This window comes from Canis aureus, chromosome 23, assembly GCF_053574225.1.
Source record: "Canis aureus isolate CA01 chromosome 23, VMU_Caureus_v.1.0, whole genome shotgun sequence".
Taxonomy (NCBI): domain Eukaryota; kingdom Metazoa; phylum Chordata; class Mammalia; order Carnivora; family Canidae; genus Canis; species Canis aureus.
The window spans coordinates 30791904-30817229 of record NC_135633.1 but is presented as its reverse complement, the minus strand read 5'-3'; the positions used below and the strand labels follow the sequence as shown (position 1 = coordinate 30817229).

At 44.5% G+C, this 25326-nt stretch overlaps 1 protein-coding gene across 3 annotated transcripts; it reads left to right on the top strand.

The window, feature by feature from the left end:
• On the top strand, window positions 1–20773 carry KCTD14 (potassium channel tetramerization domain containing 14). 3 transcript variants are annotated; one of them, XM_077867190.1, is made up of 4 exons: window positions 1–337; window positions 1941–2081; window positions 6500–6655; window positions 19660–20773. In XM_077867190.1, the coding sequence occupies exons 3-4, from the start codon at window positions 6557–6559 to the stop codon at window positions 20326–20328; spliced, it is 768 nt and encodes a 255-aa protein (XP_077723316.1). In that variant the 5' UTR covers window positions 1–337; window positions 1941–2081; window positions 6500–6556; the 3' UTR covers window positions 20329–20773. The 3 variants fall into 3 exon arrangements, with proteins under 3 accessions (XP_077723316.1, XP_077723315.1, XP_077723317.1); XM_077867189.1 differs by lacking the exon at window positions 1941–2081; XM_077867191.1 differs by lacking the exons at window positions 1–337; window positions 1941–2081; window positions 6500–6655 and adding an exon at window positions 14786–14942.
• The last annotated feature ends 4553 nt before the right edge of the window (window positions 20774–25326 follow it).

The following is a 25326-nucleotide window of genomic DNA, read 5'->3' as shown; positions in this document are numbered from 1 at the left end:
AGGATGAGGGAGAGAGCAGTCACCAGAACCCCAGAGAATAGTTGTGTGGACTGGGCACCTGACAGGAGCTGGGACCTTCAGAGGAGGGGAGCAGCACTGGGTGGGAAGGAGACTGAGGCAATAAGGACACTGACCTCAGCCTCTCCTTACCTTCTCATATCCTCCTAGGCCTCCCATGGGACAAAAGCAGATGGAAGCCAGAGGGCAGGGAGCCTATGGAAATACTCCCTAAAGATCAACCTCCAGAGAGCAGAGCAGGGAAAGGATGAGGTGAATCTGGAGAAACAAATGGCAGAGACACAGCACAGGATCCATACCCACTGGGCCTCTTTAGAATGTAAGTGGTGGATATAGCCAATGTAAAAATGGCCTAAGTCCCAACGGAATACTTGAGGTACCTAACTGGATGTTCCAAGGGTGGGACCTTAGCAATAGCTTGGTCAGTGTTCCCATGATAGCTAGAAACAAATTTCTCATCGTCTCTCAGTTCTGCTTGCCTTCATATGTCAACTGCATTCTCAAGCCACATGTAATGGGCAAGATGGTGGCAGTAAAGGAGGGATTGGTCCCCAGAGGGAAACTGGTCCTTCACAAGGAAGGATGTCAGTAGAAGGCAGGAGGAAATGTTATGCATGTCCGCTACAGTTCATGTGTGTGTGCTTACCTTCCATAAACTCAGGTAACCAGGATTGGTACTACTGAAGCCATGCACAGCAGTTTCTTCTGCTTCCCTGTGGCCAGTTGGGGGAATGTGGATCACTCAGGGCCATTCAGCCTCCCCTCTACTCTGAAGAGACCTGAGGATTACCTAGCTCAGTGACCTTATTTTATAGGTAGCAAAACTGAGGCCCATTGAGAAGAGCTTTTCACAAGACCACGTAGTTAATAGCAAGTTCAAGACTTAAATCCAGTCCTCTACAGGACTTGTTTTTGTGGTTTTAAAAGATGTTTTATTTTATTTATTTGTTTGAGTAATCTCTACACCCTACATAAGGACTGAACTCACAACCCTAAAATCAAGAGTTGCATGCTCCTCCAATTGAGCCAGCCAGGCACCCCTACAGGACTTGTTTTTTAAAAAGAAACAACAGAGGTGCCAGGTGCCTGAGTGACTCAGTTGGTTAACTGTCCAACTGTCTTGGTCTTGGCTCAGGTCTTTTTTTTTTTTTTTTAAAGATTTTATTTATTTATTCATGATAGACATAGAGGGAGAAAGAGGCAGAGACACAGGCAGAGGTAGAAGCAGGCTCCATGCAGGGAGCCTGATGTGGGACTTGATCCCGGGACTCCAGGATCACGCCCTGGGCCAAAGGCGGTGCTAAACTGCTGAGCCACCCAGGGATCCCCTCAGCTCAGGTCTTGATCTCAGGGTCATGAGTTCAAGCCCCATGTTGGGATCCATGCTGGGTGTGGAGACTACTTAAAATTTAAAAAAAAAAAAAGAAAAGAAAAACAGAAAATACCTCTTGAGAATGTTTAGAAGGAGTAAGGAAGAATAGATGGAAGGAAGGGGAAAGGAGATAGAAGACAGACATACACACAGTAAGAAATTAAGACAGTATGAAAAAATATACAATGAAAAGTGATTTTCCCCCATGGCAGACTCCTAGTTCTCTCTGGAGAGGTGATGATGACCAAGTCTCCTGTATATCCTTTTTGGAAATTATCAATGCAAATGCAGAAGTGCCTGTATATTTATAATATATTATTATTGTTACTATTATTATCTTGGAGACCTTTCTATATTAGCACGTAGAGGTCTGCCTCATTTTTTTGTAGTGGATGTAGAATATTCTAGAATATGAATGTAGTCTAATTTATTCAACTAGTCCCAATTATGGCCATTTAGGCTGTTTCTATTCTAGTCTTTTGCTTTTATAAACAATGCTGCAATGAACATCTTTGTACACACCGGGTATCTTTCAATACTTGTGCTCTAGTGGCTGATCCTAAGAGTGGAGGTGGCACCCCATGGCTTTAAAGGGTTCATCCTGACATCACTTCCACTAGAAGGAACTAAGACTGATCCTGTTGGAAGGGATCTTAACCATCATCAAGCCTAGCGGTTCACTTCATATTACGTGAGTGAGGAAACTGAGGCCCTGGGTCTGACAAGAGGCTGATGGGAGATTTGGGCTAGACCACTGTGTGTTCTCAAAGAGGTTGTGGAGGGAGGAGGGCAGGCATTGGGAGTTGGGCAGTGCTGGCTTTGTGCCCTGGCCTGCAGGGCAGGGAGTGTTGACACAACAGGCTCTGGAGCAGGACTTCTGGATTTCATCCTGACTTAGAAAAATAGCCTTTCTAAATTTTGATATCCTCCCTTGGAAAATGGGGATGATTTGGATCTTCCTTTACACTTCACAGAGTTGCAGTGAAGATAAAGGAGACAAGTAGAAGTTGCCTTTTATTACTATTCCCCACTCCTGGCATCTTGGTTCCTGTTCCTTGCAAGGGGCATCTCAGGAGTTAATAGGCCCGTGAGTTGGAGAACTCAGGGCACACTTGGCCTCCAGCCATGATCTGTGTCTCTGCAGTCAAGGCCAAGTCAAGTAAATTCTAACTCTTCTTGGAAGCTCTGGCTGCCTCCTCCCTCTAGAGAGGAAGGGTCTGGAGCCGGTCAGGGGGAGGGCTTCAGATGGAAGCCCAGCTAAGCTTCCTCCCTATGCAGGTCTCCAGGATAGGCACCTGTGCCTGCCCTGTGCCTGGCATTGCTGGTACATTACCTCCTGGACTCCTCCCAGAAACCCTGCTGGGGCATCATAACTCTCATTTTTGAATAATGTGAGGCTCCCAGAGTTAAGGAGACTTGCTTCTATTTTCTTTTTTTTTTTTTTTTTTTTTTTTTTTGAGACTTGCTTCTAAATAAAGAATTCCCCAGGGCAGAGCTGGGGGGCTTTCTAGAGGGACAGGAAGGAGCACATGCTGATGGATTATTAAGTTGATTTATTGAGCCACTGCATTGGGGGTTTATAATGTGGCCTTTCCATCAAGAAGTTGTCTCGCCAAAGGTGATGGAAAAGGGGCACCCTTCTTCACCCCTGCCAGACCTCCTTTCAGCCTCTCCCCTAACTCAGCACCTCCCTCCTGCCTCAGGGCCTCAGAGCCCGTGTACCCCTACCTATGCACCCCCTTCCCCTTCCCCTTCAGACCTCACCCCTGGAAGGCTTCACTGCCCTGTTCCCCACTAATAAGCTCGCCATGATCTGTGTGCTCTCACAATTCTTTGGTCTTTACCTACAGAGCATTGATCACTGCGTATAACCAAATATTTATTTGCATGGTTATTTATCAGTCTGTGTCCCTGCTGACAGTTCCCTGCAGTTGGCTCTTGTCCCAGGGCTTGGCACCATGATTGACACAGGGTAGGCCCTCAGGTATCTGTGTCCCTCCTCTCTAAAAGGGAATAGCACTACCTGCTATGAGTGTTGTTCTCAAAATTAAATGGGACAAAGCTCTCCAAGGTGCCTGGCCCAAAGCCAGGCCAGCCTGGCCCGGCCCTGGACCATTCTCTAAGGACCTGCATATGTCTCAAGCCGGTGTGGAGCAAAAGGAAGGGAAGAAGGTCCTTGTGGGTTGGCAGGGGTCTCCCTTGCTTTGGAGCCCACAAAGGGAGCCTTGTGTGAGACCAGTGGCAGGATGCCTTGTGGGACAGCTGGGACTGGGGCTGCCAGGCCTGGGCTGTGCTGGGCTGGGCACTAGGCCACAGGCAACCCTCTAAGGACCCTTTCATCTGAGTCCCAGCTGCCACTTGGCTGGCTGGCTCAAAGCCCAGCCGCCTGGAGAGGAGAGGGCTGGCAGCTTTGTCTCAGGAAGAACAAAGAGTGGGAGGAGGGCAGAGGGAAGCAGCGCTTGCTCTTGGAGTCAGGCCAAAGGGAAACAAGATCCAGTCATAGGCAACACCAAGGGGCTGTTTGAATTCCCTTGTTGCCATAGCATCAAACAAGACAGGATTGCAAAGAGTATCTCTGGCGGCATCCCAACCCCACCGTGTTAGACTGGAGAATTAAGGCCCAGAGTGGGGCAGAGACTTGCCTAAGGTGACACACGAATGGCTGAGCCAGAATTAGAACTCTGGTCTCCTGTCTCCCACGGCTGACGGACTCTGAAAGAGCCACTTCATCTCTGGGAGACTCAGAGCCCTCATACACAAAGTGGGGGCCTCATATGTAAAGTGGAGGGGCTGATTCCTATTTTAAATGATGAGGGTCAAATGTCCTCATGGATATAAAAGGAAGATGACGTCCATTTGAGTTGGGCCTTGAGAACTGTTTTCCAAAGAGAATGACCTATGGCGAAAGGTATTCTGAACAGCATAAACAAAGGCAGGAAGGCTGTGTTTCAGTGCAGCTGGGGCTGGGGAAGAAACAGGAAATGAAGCCAAAAGCCCAGGCTGCTTGATCATGTCACAAGTTCCCAGTGTCCCCCCTAAGTGTCCGGGCCTCTTTTCTGGGGTAATGATCCCTCAGAACTCAGTCTCCCTGTAGAATCATCCCGGTTCATGCGGCTGATCAGCCTGCTGGGATGAGTTGCACTATGTGAAAGTAAGTGGGCACAGGAGCTGTACAGAGCCTGCAGGAGACTCTCCACCCAGGTATGGTGGGCGGGGAAGCCTGCCTGGAGATCACAGCAGCCTCCCCATGCTCGATCCCATCTGCAGAGTCATAGTGTTCGAAGTACACACTGTGCCCAGTGTCTTAGCCCATTTAGGCTGTTATACCCAAAATACCATAAACTGTGTGGCTTGTAGACAACAAATATTTCTTTTTCACATCTCTGGAGGTTGGGAAGTGCAAGATCATGGTGCTGGTAGATTTGATGTCTGGTGGGACCCCACTTCCTGGTTCATAGATGGCTCTCTTCTCACTATGTGATCATATGTTAGAAGAAAGGAGCTAGCGAGCTCTCTGGGAGTCTTTTTTTTTTTTTTTTTTTTCTTTTATAAAAGCACTAATCCCATTCATGAGAGAATGAGAGATCCAGCCTCATGACCTATTCACTTCCCAAGGGTCCCACTTCCTCATACCATTACATTGGGCAATAGGTTTCAACATAAGAATTTTGGGGGAGCATGAACATTCAAACCATATCACCCAGACACAAAATAATTCTTCATAATTATAGAAAGAGAATTTTGGTTGAGCAAGACATGGGGTCGGTGTGGCTCAGCCAAAGACCAGCTGTGTGTCCTTTTAGCTGTTCACTTAACATCTCTGAGCCTTAATTCCCTCATCTGTAGAATAGGTCTAATTGCTTGGATGGATTGATACAAGTGACTATGTTCAGTATAGGTACTCAGCACATGATTATTTTCTTTCCACTTCCCTCCTTCACTTGGCACAGCTGACCCCTCTGCTGGGAGGAATGTCACACAGTCCTCTCTCAACAATCCTCTCCCTCCTTCAAAACCCGGCTTACATGCCACCTCTTCCATGAAGCCTTCCCAGATTTCCCAAATTGAAAAGCTGACTTCTTCCTGTTATGCCTTGTGCTTGTCTTATGGTGTTGCCTTTTCTTTTTTATTTTTCTCTTTTATACCTTTTCATGTTCACTGCAACTAATGCCATAATGCAAGGATTAAGAAAAAAATCAATAATCTCCCTGTCCATTTTTTAAAAAGATTTATTTATTTACTTGAGAGAGAGAGAGAGAGAGCATGAAAGGGAGGAAGGGCAAAGGGCAAGGGAGAGAGAATCTCAAGCAGACTCCCCTCTGAGCACAGAGCCCAATGCAGGGCTTGATCCCAGGACAATAAAATCATGACCTGAACCAAAATCAAGAGTGGGACAATTAACTGACCGAGCCACTCAGAGGCCCCTCCCCTGTCTGTTTCTCCCACTATCTTACTGAATAACCAATGGCAACATCCAATGAGTATTATTCTACACCTTTGTGATTATGCTGACATAATTAGATATAAATTTATGTAAGAAGGTTTGTTATGTTTATGTTTTTATGCAAATAGATTCCCACTGTATACACCCCTCTGATGTTTATTTTTAATCACTTAATGCATCATGGATGAATGAATATAGATTTTCCTCATTTGTTTTGTTTTTGTTTTTATTTGTAGCGAATAAAACCCTTTGTATCCAGGGGGTGCCAGGGTGGCTCAATCAGTTGACTGACCAACTCTTGGTTTCAGCTCAGGTCATGATCTCATGGGTTGTGGGATAGCCCCATGTCAGGCTTTGCACTCAGCAGAGAGTCTGATTGAGGATTCTCTCCCTCTGCCTCTCCCTCTATTCACGTGAACGTGCACACACACTCTCTATCAACCTTTAAAAAACCCTTTGTATCCAGATATAATTTCCACCATATAGATTCTATCAAATAACTAAAGATCTTTTTTGTTTTGGAACTTTTAGTTTTTTAATTTTAATTCCAATATAGTTAACATACAGTGTTATATTAGTTCCAAGTGTACAACATAGTGATTCAACAATTCTATACATTCCTCATTGCTTATCATAGTAAGTGTACTTTTTTTTTTTTTTTATAGTCACAGAGAGAGAAAGAGAGAGAGGCAGAGACATAGGCAGAGGGAGAAGCAGGCTCCATGCACCGGGAGCCCGATGTGGGATTCGATCCCGGGTCTCCAGGATCGCGCCCTGGGCCAAAGGCAGGCGCCAAACCGCTGCGCCACCCAGGGATCCCAGTAAGTGTACTTTTTAATTCCCATCACCTACGTCACCCAGTCCCTCACCTACCTCCCCTCTGGTAACCATCCTTTGTTCTCTGTAGTTAAGAGTCTGTTTCTCTTAACTTTCTGGTTTGTCTCTTTTTTTTCCCTTTACTCATTTGTTTTGTTTCTTAAATTCCACATACAAGTGAGATCATATGATATATGTTCTTTGACTGATTTTTTTTTTAAGATTTTATTTATTTCCCCATGAGACACACACACACACACACACACACACACACACACACAGAGGCAGAGACACAGGCAGTGGGAGAAGCAGGCTCCATGTCGCGAGCCTGACATGGGACTCGATTCCGGGACCCCAGGATCACGCCCTAGGCTGAAGGCGGCGCTAAACCGCTGAGCCACCTGGGCTGCCCCCTTTGACTGATTTCACTTAGCATTATACTCTAGTTCTATCCATATCATTGCAAATGGCAAGATTTCATTCATTTTTATGGTTGAACAATATTCCATTGTGTGTGTGTGTGTGTGTGTGTGTATACTATATCTTCTTTATCCACTCATCCATTGATGGACACTTGGGCTGTTCCATAATTTGGCTATTGTAAATAATACTGCAGTAAACATAAGGGTGGGTGTATCCTTTCGAATTAGTGTTTCATTTTGAGGGTAAATACCCAGTAGTGCGATTACTGGATCATAGGGTAGTTCTATTTTAAACCCTTTCTTAATAAGATTTTATTTTGGGACCCTGGGTGGCTCATGGTTAAGCACCTGCCTTTGGCCCAGGGCATGATCTTGGAGTCCCAGGATCAAGTCCCTCATCAGGCTCCCTGCATGGAGCCTGCTTCTCCCTCTGCCTATGTTTCTGCCTCTCTTTGTCTCTCATGAATAAATAAATAACATCTTTTTAAAAAAGATTTTATTTTTAACTAATCTCCATACCCAAGATGGGGCTCGAACTCACAATCAAGAGTCATGCTGTACTGACTAAGTCAGCCAAGAGCCACCTATTTGTAACTTTTTAAGGAACCTCCATACCGTTTCCCAGAGTGGCTGCACCAATTTGCGTTTCTGCCAACAGTACATGAGGGTTCCTTTTTCTCCACATCCTTCCCAATACTTGTTTCTTCTGTTGTTGATTTTAGCCATTTCAACAGGTGTGAAGTGATAGCTCATTGTGGATTTGATGTGCATTTCCCAGATGATAAGTGATAATGAACATCTTATCATGTGTCTGTTGGCCAACTGTATGTTTTCTTTGGAGAAATGTCCGTTCATGTCCTCTGCCCACTTTTTAATTGTTTATTAAATTTAATTATTTGTTATTTGTTTTTTGGGTGTTGAGTTGTATCCATTTTTAATGTATTTTGGAAACTAACCCTTTATTGGATATGCCATATCTTCTCCCATTCAGTAAGTAGTCTTTTATTTTGTTTATTGTTTCCTTTGCTGTTCAGCTTTTAATTTTGATATAGGCCCAATAGTTCATTTTTGCTTTTATATCCCTTGCCCCAAGAGACGTATCTAGAAAAATGTTGCTACAGCTGCTATTAGAGAAATTGCTGCCTGTGCTCTCTTCAAAGATGTTCGTGGTCTCACAAATAGGTCCTTAATCCATTTTGAGTTTATTTTTGTGTGTGGTGTATGAAAGTGGTCCAATTTCACTCTTTTGCATGTGGCTGTTCCATTTTCCCAACACCATTCGTTGAAGAGACTCTGTTTCCCATTGCATGTTCTTTCCTCTTTTGCTGAAGATTAATTGACCATATAATTGTAGGTTTATTTCTGGGCTTTCTATTTTCTTCCAAGATCTGCCTCATTCTTTTTAGTAGTTACATAGTATTCCAAGGCATCAACAAATCAAAAATCATGTTTTATTTAACGGTACCTCCAAGTTTCTAATTTTTTCCACCACAAACAAAACAGTGATAAACATGTTTGTTCATATCCTTTCAGAGATGTGCTTTTATTTCTTTTTTTATTTCTTTTTTTAGCAGTGCTTTTATTTCAATTGGATAGATTCTCAAAGTGGAACTGTTGGGTCAAATGGTATCTGCTTTTTAAAATTTTTGTAGATATTACCATGTTATTTCTTTTCTTTTTTAAAAGATTTTATTTATTTTAAAATATTTTATTTATTTATTTATCCATGAGAGACACAGAGAGAGAGGCAGAGGGAAAAGTAGGCTCCATGCAGGGAGCCCGATATGGAACTCCATCCCGGAACTCCAGGATCACGCCCTGAGCCAAAGGCAGATGCTCAACCACTGAGACACCCAGGCATCCCTTTTTAAGATTTTATTTATGTAATTATGAGAGACACAGAGACATAGGCAGAGGGAGAAGAGGCTCCCTGCAGGGAATCTGATGTGGGACTCGATGATCCCAAGACCTTGGTATCACAACCTGAGCCAAAGGTAGACGCTCAACCCAGGTGCTCATCATTTTTTCTTAAAAGATCACAGCAGTTCACATTCCAATCAGCAAAGTTGGAGGAGCTGTTTCCCTCCATCCTTGCCACCTCTGACATATTGCTATTCTCCTCAATATTTGCCAAAATGATGGATTAAAAGCAGCACAGCATTGTTCCTTTTTTAAATAAAGTTTTTATTTATTTACTTGAGAGAGAGAAAGGGTGAGTGAGAGAGAGCATGAGCAGGGTGAGGGGCAGAGGGAGAAGGAGACTCCCTGCTGAGCAAAGAGCCTGATGTGGTGCTTGATCTGGGACTCTGGGATCATGACCTGAGCCAAAAGCAGATGCTTAAGTAAGTGAGCCAGCCAGCATTGCTCCTTTGATTACATTTTCTCAACCCTTACTCAATTTCGGTAACTTCAGTTCAGTTGTTTTATTTTTCATTTCTAGAAGTTCTATTTGGCTTTTTTCAAGTCTGTCTGGTAATTTTTTTTATCATATCTTCTTGCTCTTTGCTCATGTTTTAAATAATCCATATATTTATTTAAGCACATTAAACACTTATTTTATATTCTATATCCAATAAACTCAATATCTGAGGTGCTTGTGGATCTGCTGACTCTGAGCTCATTGTATCTTGTTTCCTTTTATATTTTAAGACTTTAGATTGTGAGCTTGCACTTATTGGACTGTGTGTGTTCTTTCAAGTTTGGTGTAATTTGGACGTTCTTCCAGGAAGGATTTTCATTTTCTTTTGTCAGGCATCTGAGAGTACTACCAACCTAGGTCCATTTAAATTAAATTCCTAGCTGTTGTTCACTAAGAAAGTGAATATTTGGGTCCTAGATCCGTTTGAGCTCTAGCCTATAGTCACACCTTTTCAGGAAGACTTTTCTGCACCCAGAACCAAGGAATAAGACAAGTACAGCATTCCCATTTGAGTGGAGGATTGTTTTATAATTGAACTTTTTGTAGTCTCTGACCCAACATCCCACTTTGTGAGTGGCCCAGACTCTGTCTCCTACTTTCTCTCTCTTCTTAAAATGCACACATACCTTTTTTTTATTATGCTTCTCATTATTATACTTTGCAGATATTGTGTTTTTTACAAACTGAAACTTGTGGCAACCCTACATATCAAGCAAGTCTATCACTGCCATTTTTCCCAACAGTATTTGCTTACTTTGTGTCTCTGTGCCATATTCTTGCAATATTTCAGACTTTTACACTATGACTATATTTGCTATAGTGATCTATGATCAGTGATCTTTGATGTTACTACTGTGATTGTTTTGGGTGTCGTGAACCATGCCTATATAATATGGCAAATTTATTTTTTAAAAGATTTTTATTTATTTATTCATGAGAGACACACAGAGAGAGACAGGCAGAGACAAGGGCAGAGGGAGAAGCAGGCTCCCTGCAGGGAGCCCGATGTGGGACTCGATCCTGGTACTACAGGTGACCCAATATGGCAAATTTAATCAATAAATGTCTGACTCCTCCACTAACTGGCCATTCCCCCCATTTCTCTCCCACTCCTTGGGCCTCTCTAGTCCCTGAGACACAACAGTATTGAAATTAGGCCAATGAATAACCCTGGCCTCTAAGTGTTCAAGTGAAGAGACTCATAGGTTTGACTTTTAAACCAAAAGCTAGAGAGGATTAAGCTTAGTGAGGATGAGGAAGGCTTACTGAAAACTGAGATAGCCCAAAGCCAGGCCTTTGACACCAGTTAGCCAAAGTGTGGATAGCAAAAAATAAGTTCTTGAAGGATGGTGTGCCTGGGTGGCTCTATTGGTTAAGCACCTGACTCTTGGTTTCAGCTCGGGTCCAGATTTGTGAGATCCAGCCTCATGTCAACTTCTGTGCCCAGTGGGGAGTCTGCTTGGGATTCTTTCTCTCCCTCACCCTCTCCTCTTCTCTCTCTCTCAAAAATAAATACATAAATACAAATTTTTAAAAAGAAAAATTCTTGGGATCCCTGGGTGGCGCAGCGGTTTGGCGCCTGCCTTTGGCCCAGGGCGTGATCCTGGAGACCCGGGATCGAATCCCACGTCGGGCTCCCGGTGCATGGAGCCTGCTTCTCCCTCTGCCTGTGTCTCTGCCTCTCTCTCTCTCTGTGTGACTATCATAAATAAATAAAAAAATTAAAAAAAAATTCTTGAAGGAAATTAGACGTGCTACTCCAGTGAGCACACAAATGATAAGGAAAAAAAAAAAAGAAGACAAAACAGCTTTATTGCTCATATGGAGAAAGTCTGAGTGGTCTGGGTATGAGATCTAACCAGCCACAATATTATCTTAAACCAAAGCCTAATCCCCCAGAGCAAGGTCCTAACTCTCTTCCTCTCTATGAAGGCTGAGAGAGGGTGAGGAAGCTGCAGAAGAAAAGTCTGAAGCTAGCAGAGTTTAGTCCATGAGACTTAAGGAAAGAAGCTGTCTCTATAGCATCAAAGTGCAAGGTGGAGCAACAAGTGCTGAAGTAGAAGCTACAGCAAGTTATGGAGAAGATCCAGCCAAGATAATTCATGATGGTGGCTATACTCAACAAAAGATTTTCAATGCAGATGGAACAGCCTTTTATTTAAAGAAGTTGCCTCTAGGACTTTCATAGCTAGAGAAGAGAAGTCAGTGCCTGTTTTCAAAGCTTTAAAACAACAGGATGACTCTGTTAGGGGCTAATGCAACTGGTAACTTGAAGTTGAAGCCATTTAATTTGAAATGAAATGAACATTTGAATGCTTATTTACCATTCTGAGAATCCTAGGGCTCTCGAAAATTATGGTAAATCTACTCTGTGCTCTACAAAGCCTGGATGACAGCCCATCTGTTTAAAACATGGTTTCCCAAATATTTTAAACCCACTATGGAGACAAGTTGCTCCAGAAAAAAATATTCCTTTCAAAAATATTACTGGTCATTGACAATGCACCTGGTCACCCAAGAGCTCTGATAGAGATATACAACAAGATGAATGTTGTTTTCGTGCTTGCTAATACAATATCCATTCTGTAGTCCATGGATCAAGGAGTCATTTTTACTTTCAAACTTTGTTATTTAAGAACTACATTTCATGGGGTGCTTGGCTGGTTCAGTCAGTAAAGCATGTGACTCTTGATCTTGGGATTTTAAGTTTGAGCCCCATATTTGGTGTGGAGATTACTAAAAAATAAAATCTTAAAAAAAAGAAATACTTAAAAAATATTTTTTTTTATTTATTCATGAGAGACACAGACAGAGACACAGGCAAAGGGAGAAGCAGACTCCATGCAGGGAGTCTGACGTGGGACTCGATCCGGGGTCTCCAGGATCATGCCCTGGGTTGAAGGCAGCGCTAAACCACTGAGCCACCCAGGCTGCCCAAGAAATACATTTCATAAGGCTCTTGCTGTCATATAGAGTGATTCTTCTGATAGATCTGGGCAAAGTCAACTGAAAACCTTCTGGAAAGGATTCACCATTCTAGGGGCACCTGGGTGGCTCAGTGGTTGAGCGGTTGCCTTTGGCTCAGGTCATGATCCTGGGGTTCTGGGCTCTAGTTCTGTAGCAGGCTCCCCAGAGGGAGCCTGGTTCTCCCTCTGCCTATGTCTCTGCCTCTCTCTGTATGTCTCTCATGAATAAATAAATAAAATCTTAAAAAAAAAAAAGGATTCACCATTCTAGATACCATGAAGAAATTTGTAATTCATGGGAAGAGATCAAAATATCAACATGAACTAGAGTTTAGAAGATGATTTCAGCCATTATGGGTGACTTTGAGGGGTTCAAGACTCAGTGGAGGAATAACTGCAGGCGTGGTAGAAATAGCAAGTGAACTAGAATTACAAGCAGAGCCTGAAGATATAGACTGAATTGCTGAAATCTCATGATAAAACTTGAGCAGATGAAAAGTGGCTTCTCATGGATGAGCAAAGAAAGTGGTTTCTTGAGATGGAATCTACTCCTGGTGAAGATCTTGTGAAGATGGTCGATATGACAAAAAAGGATTTAGAATATTTCATAAAGTTTGTTGATAAAGGAGCAGCAAGTTTTGGGAGGATTGACTCCAATTTTGAAAGAAGTTCTACTGAGGATAAAATGCTATCAAACAGCATTGCATGCTAGAGAAATAATTCATGAAAGAGTCTATCGATTTGTCACACTTCATTGTTGTCTTAATTTTGAGGAATTTTCACAGCCACCCCAACCTTCAGCAACCACCACCCTGATGAGTCAGCAGCCATCAACACTGTGGCAAGACCCTCCACCAGCATACCGATTATGAGCTTCGTACTGTTTTCCCTAGTGGTTGTATTGTTATTGAGTCAAAAAAATTTTTTTTAAGTTTTTTTTTTAAATTTTTATTTATTTATGATAGTCACAGAGAAAGAGAGAGAGAGAGAGAGAGAGAGAGGCAGAGACATAGGCAGAGGGAGAAGCAGGCTCCATGCACCGGGAGCCCGACGTGGGATTCGATCCCGGGTCTCCAGGATTGCGCCCTGGGCCAAAGGCAGGCGCTAAACCGCTGCGCCACCCAGGGATCCCAGTCAAAAATGTTTTACTTTATTTTTTAGAACAGTTTTAGATGTATAGGGAAATTGAGAAGATAGTACAGAGAGTCCTCATATACCCCACACTCAGTTTCCCCTATTGTTAACAAATTTCATTAGTATGGTACATTTGTTACTGTTAATGAACCAACATTGATACACTATTATTAAATAAAGCCCACAGCTTATTCATATTTCCTTAGTTTTTACCTAATGTCTATTTTCTGTTCCAGGATCCCATCCAGAATTCCACATTACATTGTATTTAGTTGCCATGTCTCCTTAGGCTTCTTCTTTTTTTTAGATTTTATTTATTTATTCATGAAAGACTCAGAGATAGCGATAGAGACAGGCAGAAGGAGAAGCAGGCTCTCTGTGGGGAGCTTGATGCAGACTTGGACTTGATCCCAGGACCCCAGGATCACAACCTGAGCCAAAGGCAGACACTCAACCACTGAGCCACCCAGGTGTCCCATCCTTAGGCTTCTTACTTACAACAGTTTCTCAGATTTTCCTTATTTTAATGACTCTAACAGTTTTGAGGATTATTGGTCATGTATATTGTGGAATGCCCCTCTACTGGAATTTGTTAGAGGATTTTCCCATGATTAGATTGGGCTTATGAGTTTGGGGTGGAAGATCACAGAGCTAAAGTGCCATATTCACCCCATCATACTAAGGGTACTTACTATCATCTTGAGGTTGACCTCGGTTACCTGGCCACAGTAGGGTTTGTCACTTTTCTTTTTCTTACTTTCCATATTGTCCTTTGGAAAAAAAGTCACTCCGCACAGACCATATTTTAGGAGTGAGGAGTTATGCTTCCCCTCCTTAGGGTTATGTTTTAACAAGCCAAATAATCCACACAAAGGGTATCTTAGTTCTTTCCGCCGTTGGTCAGGTTTTGCACTTTTAGCAGCTGATCTGAAGTGGGTAAATATTCTACACTGGCCACCCGATCTCTTGGAGCCTCACGTTCCTCATTTGTAAAACGGGGGCTGTTGATGCTTCACCCCCTGAGACTGTGGAGAGTAGAAAGTTTCCCGCTGTCAAGGTCAATTCCCTCTGCCTCTGGGAATCCCCTGGGAGGGAGGGTCAGTGACTGGGCCCAAGGGTCCACCGCCTGCTTGGCTGAGCCAAAGTCAACCCCGGGCTCTAACCACACCCTGGGCCCAGGTTGCCCCACCCGGGGGCGGGGAGCCAGGGTGCACTTCCGCCACCAGCGGCAGGTAACCTCGCACGTGGCTGGGCCGGGCGCCCAGCCACCTGCGGGACCAGAATGAGTCTGAGCTCGGCGCCCCGCTCCCTGCGGCCCAGCCAGGCCTGCCCCGCCCCGGGGCCGCCGGCGGTGGTGAGTGCGCGGCCGGCCGGGCGCCCTGTCCGCGCTTCGGCCTGCCTTCGCTCCCTTCAGGGTCCTCCGTGCGTCCCTCCCTCGCGCCGAGTCCGCCAGCCCCTGGGCGCGCCTCTGGCTGGACGCTGGCCCCCTCTAGCTGGTGCTGGCTCTGCTCGCCTTCGGCCACCGCTGCCCGTTCCCCATCTGGCTGGGTCCAGCTCTCCTCTTTGCCCTCCTTCCTGTGTGGCCGCCTTTGTTTGTCTCCTTCCTCACTGTTGAGTCTTTGTTTTAGCTGTTTTCTGTGTCTTCCCTCAGTCCCCTGGCTTGCCCTAGTCCACGGCTCTTCCACTGTCCCTCCTCTTCCTGGGAGCAAAAGACCCAAGGAAAGGCTGCGGGACTATCATTCCCGCCCCCACCACATCCTCTCCAGCCTGCCCCTGCCCTCTGGCAGGATCTGGAGTCCGCCTGCTTGCCTGCCTTGATCCGGGGCTTGGTTGAGGGGAGTTTGCCGGGTGGATCAGGAAAAGGCCCGGGGCACTCCAGGAGAAGAACATTCCAATCTCTCCTGGGCTAGGTGCCATTCTGAAGACTTGTAGGAAGGGAAAGCAGATCCAGCAGGAGGAGACTGTGGCTCTTTCCCATAGGGCAATGTCATTGTGGTTGGCTGACAAAGTCACCTGCTTAGTGTCAGGGCTGCCCTAAGTGCTCAATAAATGTCTCAATGAATTACTGAGCAAGAGAGGAGCCAGCATAGTGCAGGATGCCAGATAGGGAAAGACTGGTTTTTATCAGAATACCAGTTGCTCCTGTAAATCAGTGCAGCAGGTAAGCTCCACTCAATTGAACATTTATTGATCATCCTGGTGTCAGCCCCTGTAGTAGGTACTGGTGACATAAAGATGAATCTGGAATAGTCATCCCTTAGGAACCTCACAGCCTAGTGGGGGATACAGATGAACAAATGGAACTATAAGAGATAACTACCATGACAGTGGAAGTACACAGACCTGTAGGATTACAAGGAGACAATCCATCTAGAAAGATTTCTGGAGGAATTAACTTGAAGGATGAGTAGTCTAAGTGAAGGGAGTGTGGGCAGCAAATGCACCAAGTCCTGGAGGCCAGGGGGACCAGTCTGCTCTGGGTGGGTGGGGGAGAGTGGTTCTGGTAGTTGATTGTCAGGGCTGCAAGGGGGCTTATTAACCTTATTAAAGTATCTTGAGTTTATCTGGAAAGAAATACAAAGTGACAGAAGTGTTTAATGCAAGGTGTGACCAGATCAGATTTGCATTTCAGAAAAACTACTCTGGTTTCAGAGGCTGGACTGGGGAAAGGCACTCCAGGGAGCAGGGAGCCATGGAATTGGCCAGAATTTAGAATCACCAGGACTTGGTTACTGACGACCTATGTGGGAGGAGGTTGAGGATAGGAGCAGATTACAAGATTATAATCTGGATTTCTGGCTAGATGACCGAAATAGGGAACAATGGAAAAGGTCAGGATTGGGGTGGGGAGAGATCTAGAGGGGCTTGGGAAACCTGAGTGGAGATGTCCCTCCATTGACTCTACTAAGGAACCTAAGGACATGTATGAATGCTTGACAGGGCGTTTGTATGTGTGTAGTGACCCTTTAGACTACAACTGGGTAAGAGCTAGGTCTGTCTGATTCATCTCTGTCCCCTCACGGCCAGTGCTGGCCTGATACCCAGCAAGGGCTCCTAAAGATCATGTTTCCCTAGCCCATGCACACAGGGCCTGAGATAGGCTTTCTTACCCAGGAATCCTTCAGCAGGGTGACTGGTAGGTAGAAAAGGTAGGGAAGAGGAGCCACGAAAATGAACAGGTGGTCCAGAGAGGGGTGGAAAAGAAGTCTTTATCTGCTAGAAACATAACTATAGTATTTGTGAATGAGTTAGGAGGTCTAAGGTTTCCAAAGAAATTGGAAGATTTGGGGACAAAAGAAGGGAAAAGAGGGGCCCTGGGTAGCTCAGTGATTGAGCGTCTGCCTTTAGCTGAGGGTGTGATCCTGGGGTCCTGGGATCGAGTCCCGCATCAGGCTCCATTCAGGGAACCTGCTTCTCCCTCTGCTTATGTCTCTACCTCTCTCTCTGTGTCTCTCGTGAATAAATAAAATCCTAAAAAAGAGAAAGTGAGAGAAGGGAAAAGAGAGACAGAATTAAGAAGTTTGGGAACAAGACAGAGGTCTTATTTGGCAAACAAAGAAATGGGCGTGAGAATATCAGAGTGGGAAGATGTTTGGTGAAGCATCTGGAAATGAGCTTCAGAAACAACATTTGAAGTGATTGGATTCATTAGACTTTCAGAGCCAAAGAGACTTAGAGCTCTCTTTGTCCATTTTGCCTCCCTATCTCATAGATGATGAGGCTTAAGCCCACAGAAGAAAGCGAGCTTACTCTGACACACTGCTAACTACCGGCAGCAGTGGGACTGGATGTCGGGAGGGGTACCCCCATCCTCTACCAGAGTCACACTGACAGGGTTTGATTGCAGCTCTGACTTCACTTCCTAGCTGTATGACCCATCTTTCTGAGCTTTCCTCGCCTGTAACAAAGGGACCTCAAGAGCACCTGTGACCTTTCAGTGGCACAGGAGTGATGAGAGCACATGAATCCATTCAAGGGTTAAAGACTGTAACTTTGCACCTGTCTGCTTTATAGAGCCACTTCAGGGTTAACCCAACAGTCTTGCCCAGGAGCTTTGAGGTTTAGGGGAGAAAGAGGAAGTCACAGTTTCTCCATTTATTTTTCTCCCGGCTGTATTGTTCTGCTGCTGTCAGAATGCATCCTCTTGGTCTCCCTTCTCCGCTCCAGCCAGCAGAACTGTTCCCGGTAGGAGCTGTTTCCATGGCAACTCAGTTCTTTTTTTTTTTTTTTTCCTTCCCCAGCAGTTTGGCTGCCTCTGGCTCTCTTTATTCCAGTACTTTAATCTTAGAGGTAGAGCCCACAGACAAGTTGAGAATGAAGTCACACCTAAATGAGCATCCAGGACATTCCTGAACCCTGTCACTCCTCCTGACTCTCAGGTGATCTGTGGCAGAGTCTTCAGGTTGGAAATATAAGCCTTCCCCTCCGATGCTGCCTCCGTCTTTTCTGTGGCTGCAGCCATCACCCACCCAGGAAACCTTCCCTGACAGCCTCCAACACACATCCACGTGAAGAGCCTCTGAGTCTCCCCTCTCAGCGCCTGCGCCTGCGCGGTGAAGCCCTCTGTTTCCCTCTCTCCTCTTCGAGCTCCTTGAGGGCAGGGACTGTGCCCTCTTCATCTGCTCAGGAGGAGGCCTGGATGTAATAGGCTTTTAACTAAGGGAATGAGGAGTGGAGGTATTTAAAGTTGAAACCTAGCTGATGTCAGGACAAAGAGCAAGTGCTTCAGGGTAATTTGGCCCCCAGTTCAAGTTCTGAGTCAACACTTAATAGCTGGTTTGATTTTAGGCAATTTATTTCAGCTCCTTAACCCTTAGGTTCTTCATCGATAAAATGGGGATTTTATCATCCTTCATCAGACTGTTGTGAGGATTGAATTAAAGATTGAATGTAAAGCACTTTGCATAGTTATTAGACTATGAGTGGAGAAACTGTCCTGCTTGTTCCTCAGTGTGTACCAGGCACCTGGCACATACGTATTTTATTGACTGTGTGAGTCCATTTTAAACAGCCAAAGTTATTCAGGAAGCTGGTTTGTAAGGATAACAACTAGTGTATCACCGCACACGTAATAATCTCATGGTATCTTTATTAGGTCTGTTGGCAGCCCTCAGTATTCCCCAAATGCAGTTTGTTTCCACGTCCCCCTCGAACTGGCCTGTGGGCATCTCCAGGCAGGTACCACGTGGGTCTTACCCACATCCTTAGTGCTCAGCTCAAGGTTTGGCATAGAGAAGAGGCCTCTACAAATTCTGTAGACCAACTTCCATTGGCATCACACTTTAAAGTTTATGAGGCCCATTTTATACACCATTATTATCTGGTGTTAGTGACCTTTTCAGAACCAAGGATATTCCTGTTATTTACTATCTACTGGCCCATATTTTGAAAAATATCTTTCAAACAAATTCCCTTAAAGAATCAAAGTCATGCCAGCTGCTAATCAGAACTTCTGACCTATATTAAATAAGAATTTGTACTCTCATGGGCAGCCTGGGTGGCTCAGCGGTTAGTGTCTGCCTTCAGCCCAGGGCATGATCCTGGAGACCCGGGATCGAGTCCCACGTCAGGCTCCCTGCATGGAGTCTGCTTCTCCCTCTGCCTGTGTCTCTGCCTCTGTGTGTGTGTGTGTGTCTCATGAATAAATAAATAAAATAAAATAAAAAAAAGAATTTGTACTCCCAACTCCCACCACAGGATGTGGACACACAGTAAGTACCCAAGAAATGCTTCTTGAATGAACACGTGTATGGTTTCTCAGCCTCTCTGAAACCATACCCCCCCCCCGCCTTTTTTTTTTTTTTTTACTATATCTTAGATCTGAGCATCCTACCTTGGGAATTTCTGACTTCACAACAGTTCCATATCCACATTTTATAAATGAGGAAACTGAGGCAGAGGGAGGGAAAAAGCTTTCCCAAAGGTCACAGGCTTTGCAAGCGTTGTCACTGGGACTTGCTTCCATAGCAGCCTCCTGGACTAATATTCTGTAATATCCTATGGATGAAAATAAGCCATGAGCTCCCTAAGGGGACACCGCTATTTCACTCTGCCTCTTGTGCCCTCAGGCATCTCCTGTCGTGGAGCTTAATGTAGGAGGAGAGTTGTACACCACCACCGTGGGCACCCTGAGAAAACTCCCGGGTTCAAAGCTAGCAGAGATGTTCTCCAGCTCACCTAAGGCCTGCACGGATGCAGAGGGCCGGCTCTTCATCGATCGCCCGGGCACCTATTTCGGACCCATCCTGGACTACCTGCGCAGCGAGCGGCTGCCCACGCACCACATCCTGGAGGTGTACCGTGAGGCGCAGTTTTACGAAATCAAGCCTCTGGTCAAGCTTCTGGAGGATATGCCACAGATCTTTGGGGAGCAGGTGGCTCGGAAGCAGTTCCTGCTGCGGGTGCCAGGCTACAGCGAGAACCTGGAGCTCATGGTGCACCTGGCCCGCGCCGAGGCGGTGGCTGCACGCAGCTCCGCGGTGCTGGTGTGCGCCGTGCGCTCCGAAGAGGATGCCGCGCTGTGCGCAGACGCCTTGCGCATCCTGGAGGGCGAAAAGAGGTCTGTGGTCAAATTCGGGCCCTGGAAGGCGGCCCCGCAGGTCAAGGACCTCCTCGACTGCGTGAAGATGGACATTGAGGCCCGGGGGTACCAGGTATACTATGAACAGTACTCCGAGAGGACATTGCGGGCCAAGTATTTAAATTACTTTTATACATTCATCTTCAGCTGGTGGTGATCCCTAGGGGGCGGGGACAGTTTGTTAAGGGTTCTGGGGGGACTTATGAAATTAAAAGTCGCCTTCAAAAGCCGCCTAGGTGGCTCAGTGGTTGAGCCGCTGCTATTGGCTCAGGCTGTGATCCCTGGGTCCTCAGATCGAGTCCTGCATCAGGCTTCCCACAGGGAGCCTGCTTCTCCCTCTGCCTGTGTCTCCTCCTCACTGTGTATCTCTCATGAATAAATAAAAAAATCTTAAAAAAAAATTTTTTTAAGGCCGTCTTGGGATCCCTGGGTGGCCCAGCGGTTGAGTGCCTCCCTTCTGCCCAGGGCGTGACCCAGGAGTCCCAGGATGGAGTCCCGCATCGGGGTCCCTGCATGGAGCCTATTTCTTCTCTCTGCCTGTGTCTCTCTGCCTCTCTCTGTGTGTCTTTCATGAATAAATAAATAAAATCTTAAAAAATAAAGGCCATCATTCTTTAATTTCAACAACACAAAACCCCCAAACCAAGCAACTTCCAAGGTGGTCTAGGAGGCTTGCCCCCACCCCCCATTAATTATTTCCCTGTTGAGGATTTTCCACTCATTGCAACTGACTCCACTGTGCTTGCCTAGTGAGTCGCAGCAGCTTCCTCCTTAAAGCCTCACCTACCTGCCAGATGCTTCCTTATAAGTCCAAATAGCAAGGTGGAGGTAAGTTGGAATGTTTCAACAATACTTTGGCTGGAGATGCGGGATGATAGCTGGAAGACAACAGATACCATGAAGCTAGATAAAATGATCTGAAAATGTAGTCTACCCAGCAGCCTCAGCTTGTGGTCCAATCCTCTAGCCCTGTTACGTGCCTTCATGAGGAAGATGCCAATTTCATACCTGTAGTAGATGCCACTCAGATATCGTTTTCCAGGTACTGTGAGTGCTGACTGCTAAAGCCTCACATCTGTCTTTTTCTCAAGGACAGTGGTTCTCAGAGGATGGTCCCTGGACCAGCAGCATTGGCAATACCCTGGAACTTCTTAGAAATACAAATTCTCTGGCCCCCACCTCAGACCTACTGAATCAGAAACTCTGAGAGTTAACCCCACAATCTGTTTTAATAAGCTCTCCAGATGATTCTGATGTACCCTAATTTTGAGACCTGCTCTAGAATTGCTATCTTGCTTGTGTGGAGGTATGGAAGACTGAGCCCTTACCTCAAGGAGGAATCAGCTCTAGTGCAGTTCCTGTTCTGGTACTCCTTGTGGGATCTGGCTGGAGGCAATCTTCATCTGCCACCACATTCTTTTTTTTTTTTTTTTTTTTTTTAAGATTTTATTTATTCATTCATGAAAAACAGACAGAGAGAGAGAGAGAGAGAGAGAGGCAGAGACACAGGCAGAGGGAGAAGCAGGCTCCATGCAGGGAGCCCGATGTGGGACTTCATCCAAGGACTCCAGGACCACGCCCTGGGCCAAAGGCAGGCACTAAACTGCTGAGCCACCCAGGGATCCCCTGACACCACATTCTTGTTCAGCATTCTTCCTCTGCTATCGTCTACTTCTCTCACTCTCCATCCTCTGAAAGCACATCCTTTTTTTTTTTTTAATTTTTATTTATTTATGATAGTCACAGAGAGAGAGAGAGAGAGGCAGAGACACAGGCAGAGGGAGAAGCAGGCTCCATGCACCGAGAGCCCGACGTGGGATTCGATCCCGGGTCTCCAGGATCGCGCCCTGGGCCAAAGGCAGGCGCCAAACCGCTGTGCCACCCAGGGATCCCTGAAAGCACATCCTTAATAAACCACTGGCAAAAGTCTCTGTTTCAGGTTCTGCTTCTCAACCAAAGACAGTAATGCAATGCCAAGGAAGACAGGTAGATATCCTCCTTCTCTAAATTCAGGTCTGGCATAGATGGCCCTTTTCACCTTCCTGACTACTAGGGTGACCAGCTGTCCTCAGTTCCCTGGGGCTAAAGATCAAGGTTAATTTCCAAAGTCTAAGGAATTACCACTGTCAGAGAGTTTCAGATTTAAACATAAAATTGCTCAGAATAGTCATTTTCAATGAGGGTTATGATTCAATAACCACATCTGCATGTACATTTTTTCTTATTTTCAAAAGTTCTGCCATGTTTTCCTTTTTGGTATATAATATGACCGACAATTTTAAGTGAAAAAAATCCTGACTATTTGAACTTTTTTTTTTATCATGAACCAATTCAACATTATTTATCAAGAGCCTGAAAAAAGTTTATACTCTGATCAGTAATTACATTTATGAGATTAGATTCCTAGGAGACACTCTGTTCTATAAGATCTAAATAAGATTGCTTAAAATCTCAATTTTGTTAATTATGTAAAGGTCAATGTCCTCCTCAATATTTCTGTACATTCCCAGAGAGCTTGTTATCTTATATTAATTCTGGTTCTTTGCTCCTGCTGGATTCATGGATCATCTAGATGTCTTGAGCTTGTTATTGCTGTTCTATACAATGCTCACCCAGGTTGAACACTCATATCTTTTTCTTAATTTTTACAAATGCTACTCCCATGAGCTACTTGTGCACATAGCAGACTGTGGCACATACAGGCAAATAAAGGGGAGGAAGTTTACAAGACAGTGTATGCAGATAACTTCAGATTGAGTATTGGATGCATCTATTCTTAAAGTCTCAGTCACCCCTAACACTAGGGGCTTTTTACTAGCAGATTGTATTTGTTTCCTATTCTTTCTTCCCTCCCTGTTCTTGACATGCTTCTCTGTAGGTGGGAATAATCTTCCCACCCCATTGACTTCGTGGTTGGCTTCATAACTTAATCTGGCCAATGGAATATGCAGCAAAGTGATTGTGCCAGTCCTAAACTCAGGCTATAGATGCATGCCAAGTTTCCATCAGCCCTCTTGTGTTCTTGTCATTTGCCAGGAGAAGACCACGTTCCAGTTTAGTTACCTTTTTTATTGCTTTGGCTTTTGACTGCATGCATGCATTTTGTATCTGACTTTCTTCCTTAGCAATTTTCCAAATTATTTTATTAAACAAGGGCAATTTCAATATTCCCTCTCCATTCCCAATCCATAACACAGTTAAGATAACATACTATTTTCATCCCACTTAAATTCGAAAAGCAAAACAATGGGAAATAAGTCAAGTGTATTATATTATATCTATATAATGCAATGTTATACAGAGATTAAAATTACATTTGTAGAGGCTTAAAATTATTGGGGAGGAGAATACTCATTTAATTCAATGTGATTTAATTTAATCCATCCTCCAAAAAAGGATTTAAGGTGGTGGGGCTTACAGGGCTATGAAAAAAAAAAAAAGAAAGAAACATCCAAAATGATACAAATTAGAAATACATAAATGAAGGGGACATTCTTGGTTGCCTACCCAATAATACCATCTCCTCCCTTCCTGTTTCTTAACAGAAAAAGCAAAATAGTAAAGCATATTAATTATGTTCAAAAAAACTATCTCTGGATATTTGTAGGGGTACGTGGTATTTTTCTGATCTATTGGAATTAACTAAAGAGACAGAGTCAGGAGAGAAAAACTTAAAAATGAAAACTTTAAAAACTTAAAAATGTCATTATTATCCAAAGGAAAACACAAAGATTGAAACCTGTGAGATTGCCTTCATTAAGGCACCCTACTTCATAGCACTATGCCAGGTCTTCAGGTCTCCTTTGTTCTAGAGGACTTTTTTTTTTTTTTTTTAATTCTCTATTTCCCATCATTTCCCACACCCCTCCCCCATCCATTTCGGCTATACTCAGTGTTCTGGAAGCTGGTTCCTAAGTGCTGCATGCCCAAGCCCCTTCCTGGTTATCCAAAGACTGGAAGGTACTAGAGTGGAAGATCAGTGACAAGACCTGGGGAGTTGGTTTGTTTGCGGATGGACCTCTTGGAATGGTGAAAATATTCGTGTTTCATATAAATGCCCACCAGAGGGCATCCATCCTAGAAGAGGCTCAAAAAATAAATGGACACAATGATAGAACCTGTGGATGTCAGCCTCTTTTTCTAGCTTCTCAGTGCTTGCTCAGTGGAATCATGAAAAAAGTGGCCATGATGGTTATGCATGGGCTCTACAGTATAGATTTCCTTTCACCAGAGCTGGTCTAGCTCCTGATGGATGTCCAACAGCAGAAACCAACAGTGAGCCCCGGTATGTTTCCTGCAGAGTTGGGGGTAAGGGGACTACACACTGCTTGATGATAGGTTGATTGCATTGCAAATTAACTAGCTATACTACTCTGTAACAAACAGAAGTGCTGACATTTCTAAGCAAATGGCATTGACAGCTTTGTTTGAGAATGTTTGGAAAACTGTTTTGGGATAGGGAGATTTCCTTATCTCCAAAAATTTAAATAAATATTAATAATAAAGATAATAAAGCTGGCATCACCCTCCAATCCTGGAGATATTTCAGGATGCCTTAAACAATGTCTCCCACTGGGGTGCCTAGGTGGCCAGTCGGTTAAGCATCTGTCTTCTGCTCAGGTCATAATCCCAAGGTCCTGGGATGGAGCCCCGCTTCAGACTCTCTGCTCAGTGAGGAGTCTGTTTCTCCTTCTCCCCCTGATCAAGCCCTGTCTCTTTCTTTTTCAAATAAATAAATTAAATATTTTTAAAAAGAATGTCTCCCACTGTGTTGGAAGGCAGATTTATATCCTGACCAGTATAATGAATTCTCCACAAGGCAAGTTTGCTAGCATTCCTCTTTTAAGATTGAGGGTTTCCTATACTCAGTGTTCTTCATCTGTGTTACAGATCTATTTTGTGCATAGCATTTACCTGCATCACCTCCATGGTGCTTGGGGGACAAAGGGAACCAATGAAAACATGAGGTTCATGCCACCTGCTATGCTTTGAACAATAAACTATCTAAATCCATTTGTGCTTGTTTCCTTACTAGCTGAATCTATGGAAGTATCCCAAATCACCATATTAGGGAATGTCTGACCATATGACAACTTCTTGACCCCCAAATTGAATGCCTTAAGGCTATAATCATTAATTATTTTTCACAAAATTA

Excerpts from the sequence above, each read along its gene's own strand:
- KCTD14 (XM_077867189.1), top strand. The coding sequence starts at position 6,557 with ATGCACCGGGAGCCCGATGTGGGATTCGATCCCGGGTCTCCAGGATCG. Across the intron at positions 6,656-19,659 it reads TGCGCCACCCAGGGATCCCA|GCATCTCCTGTCGTGGAGCT; the intron begins GTAAGTGTACTT and ends TTGTGCCCTCAG.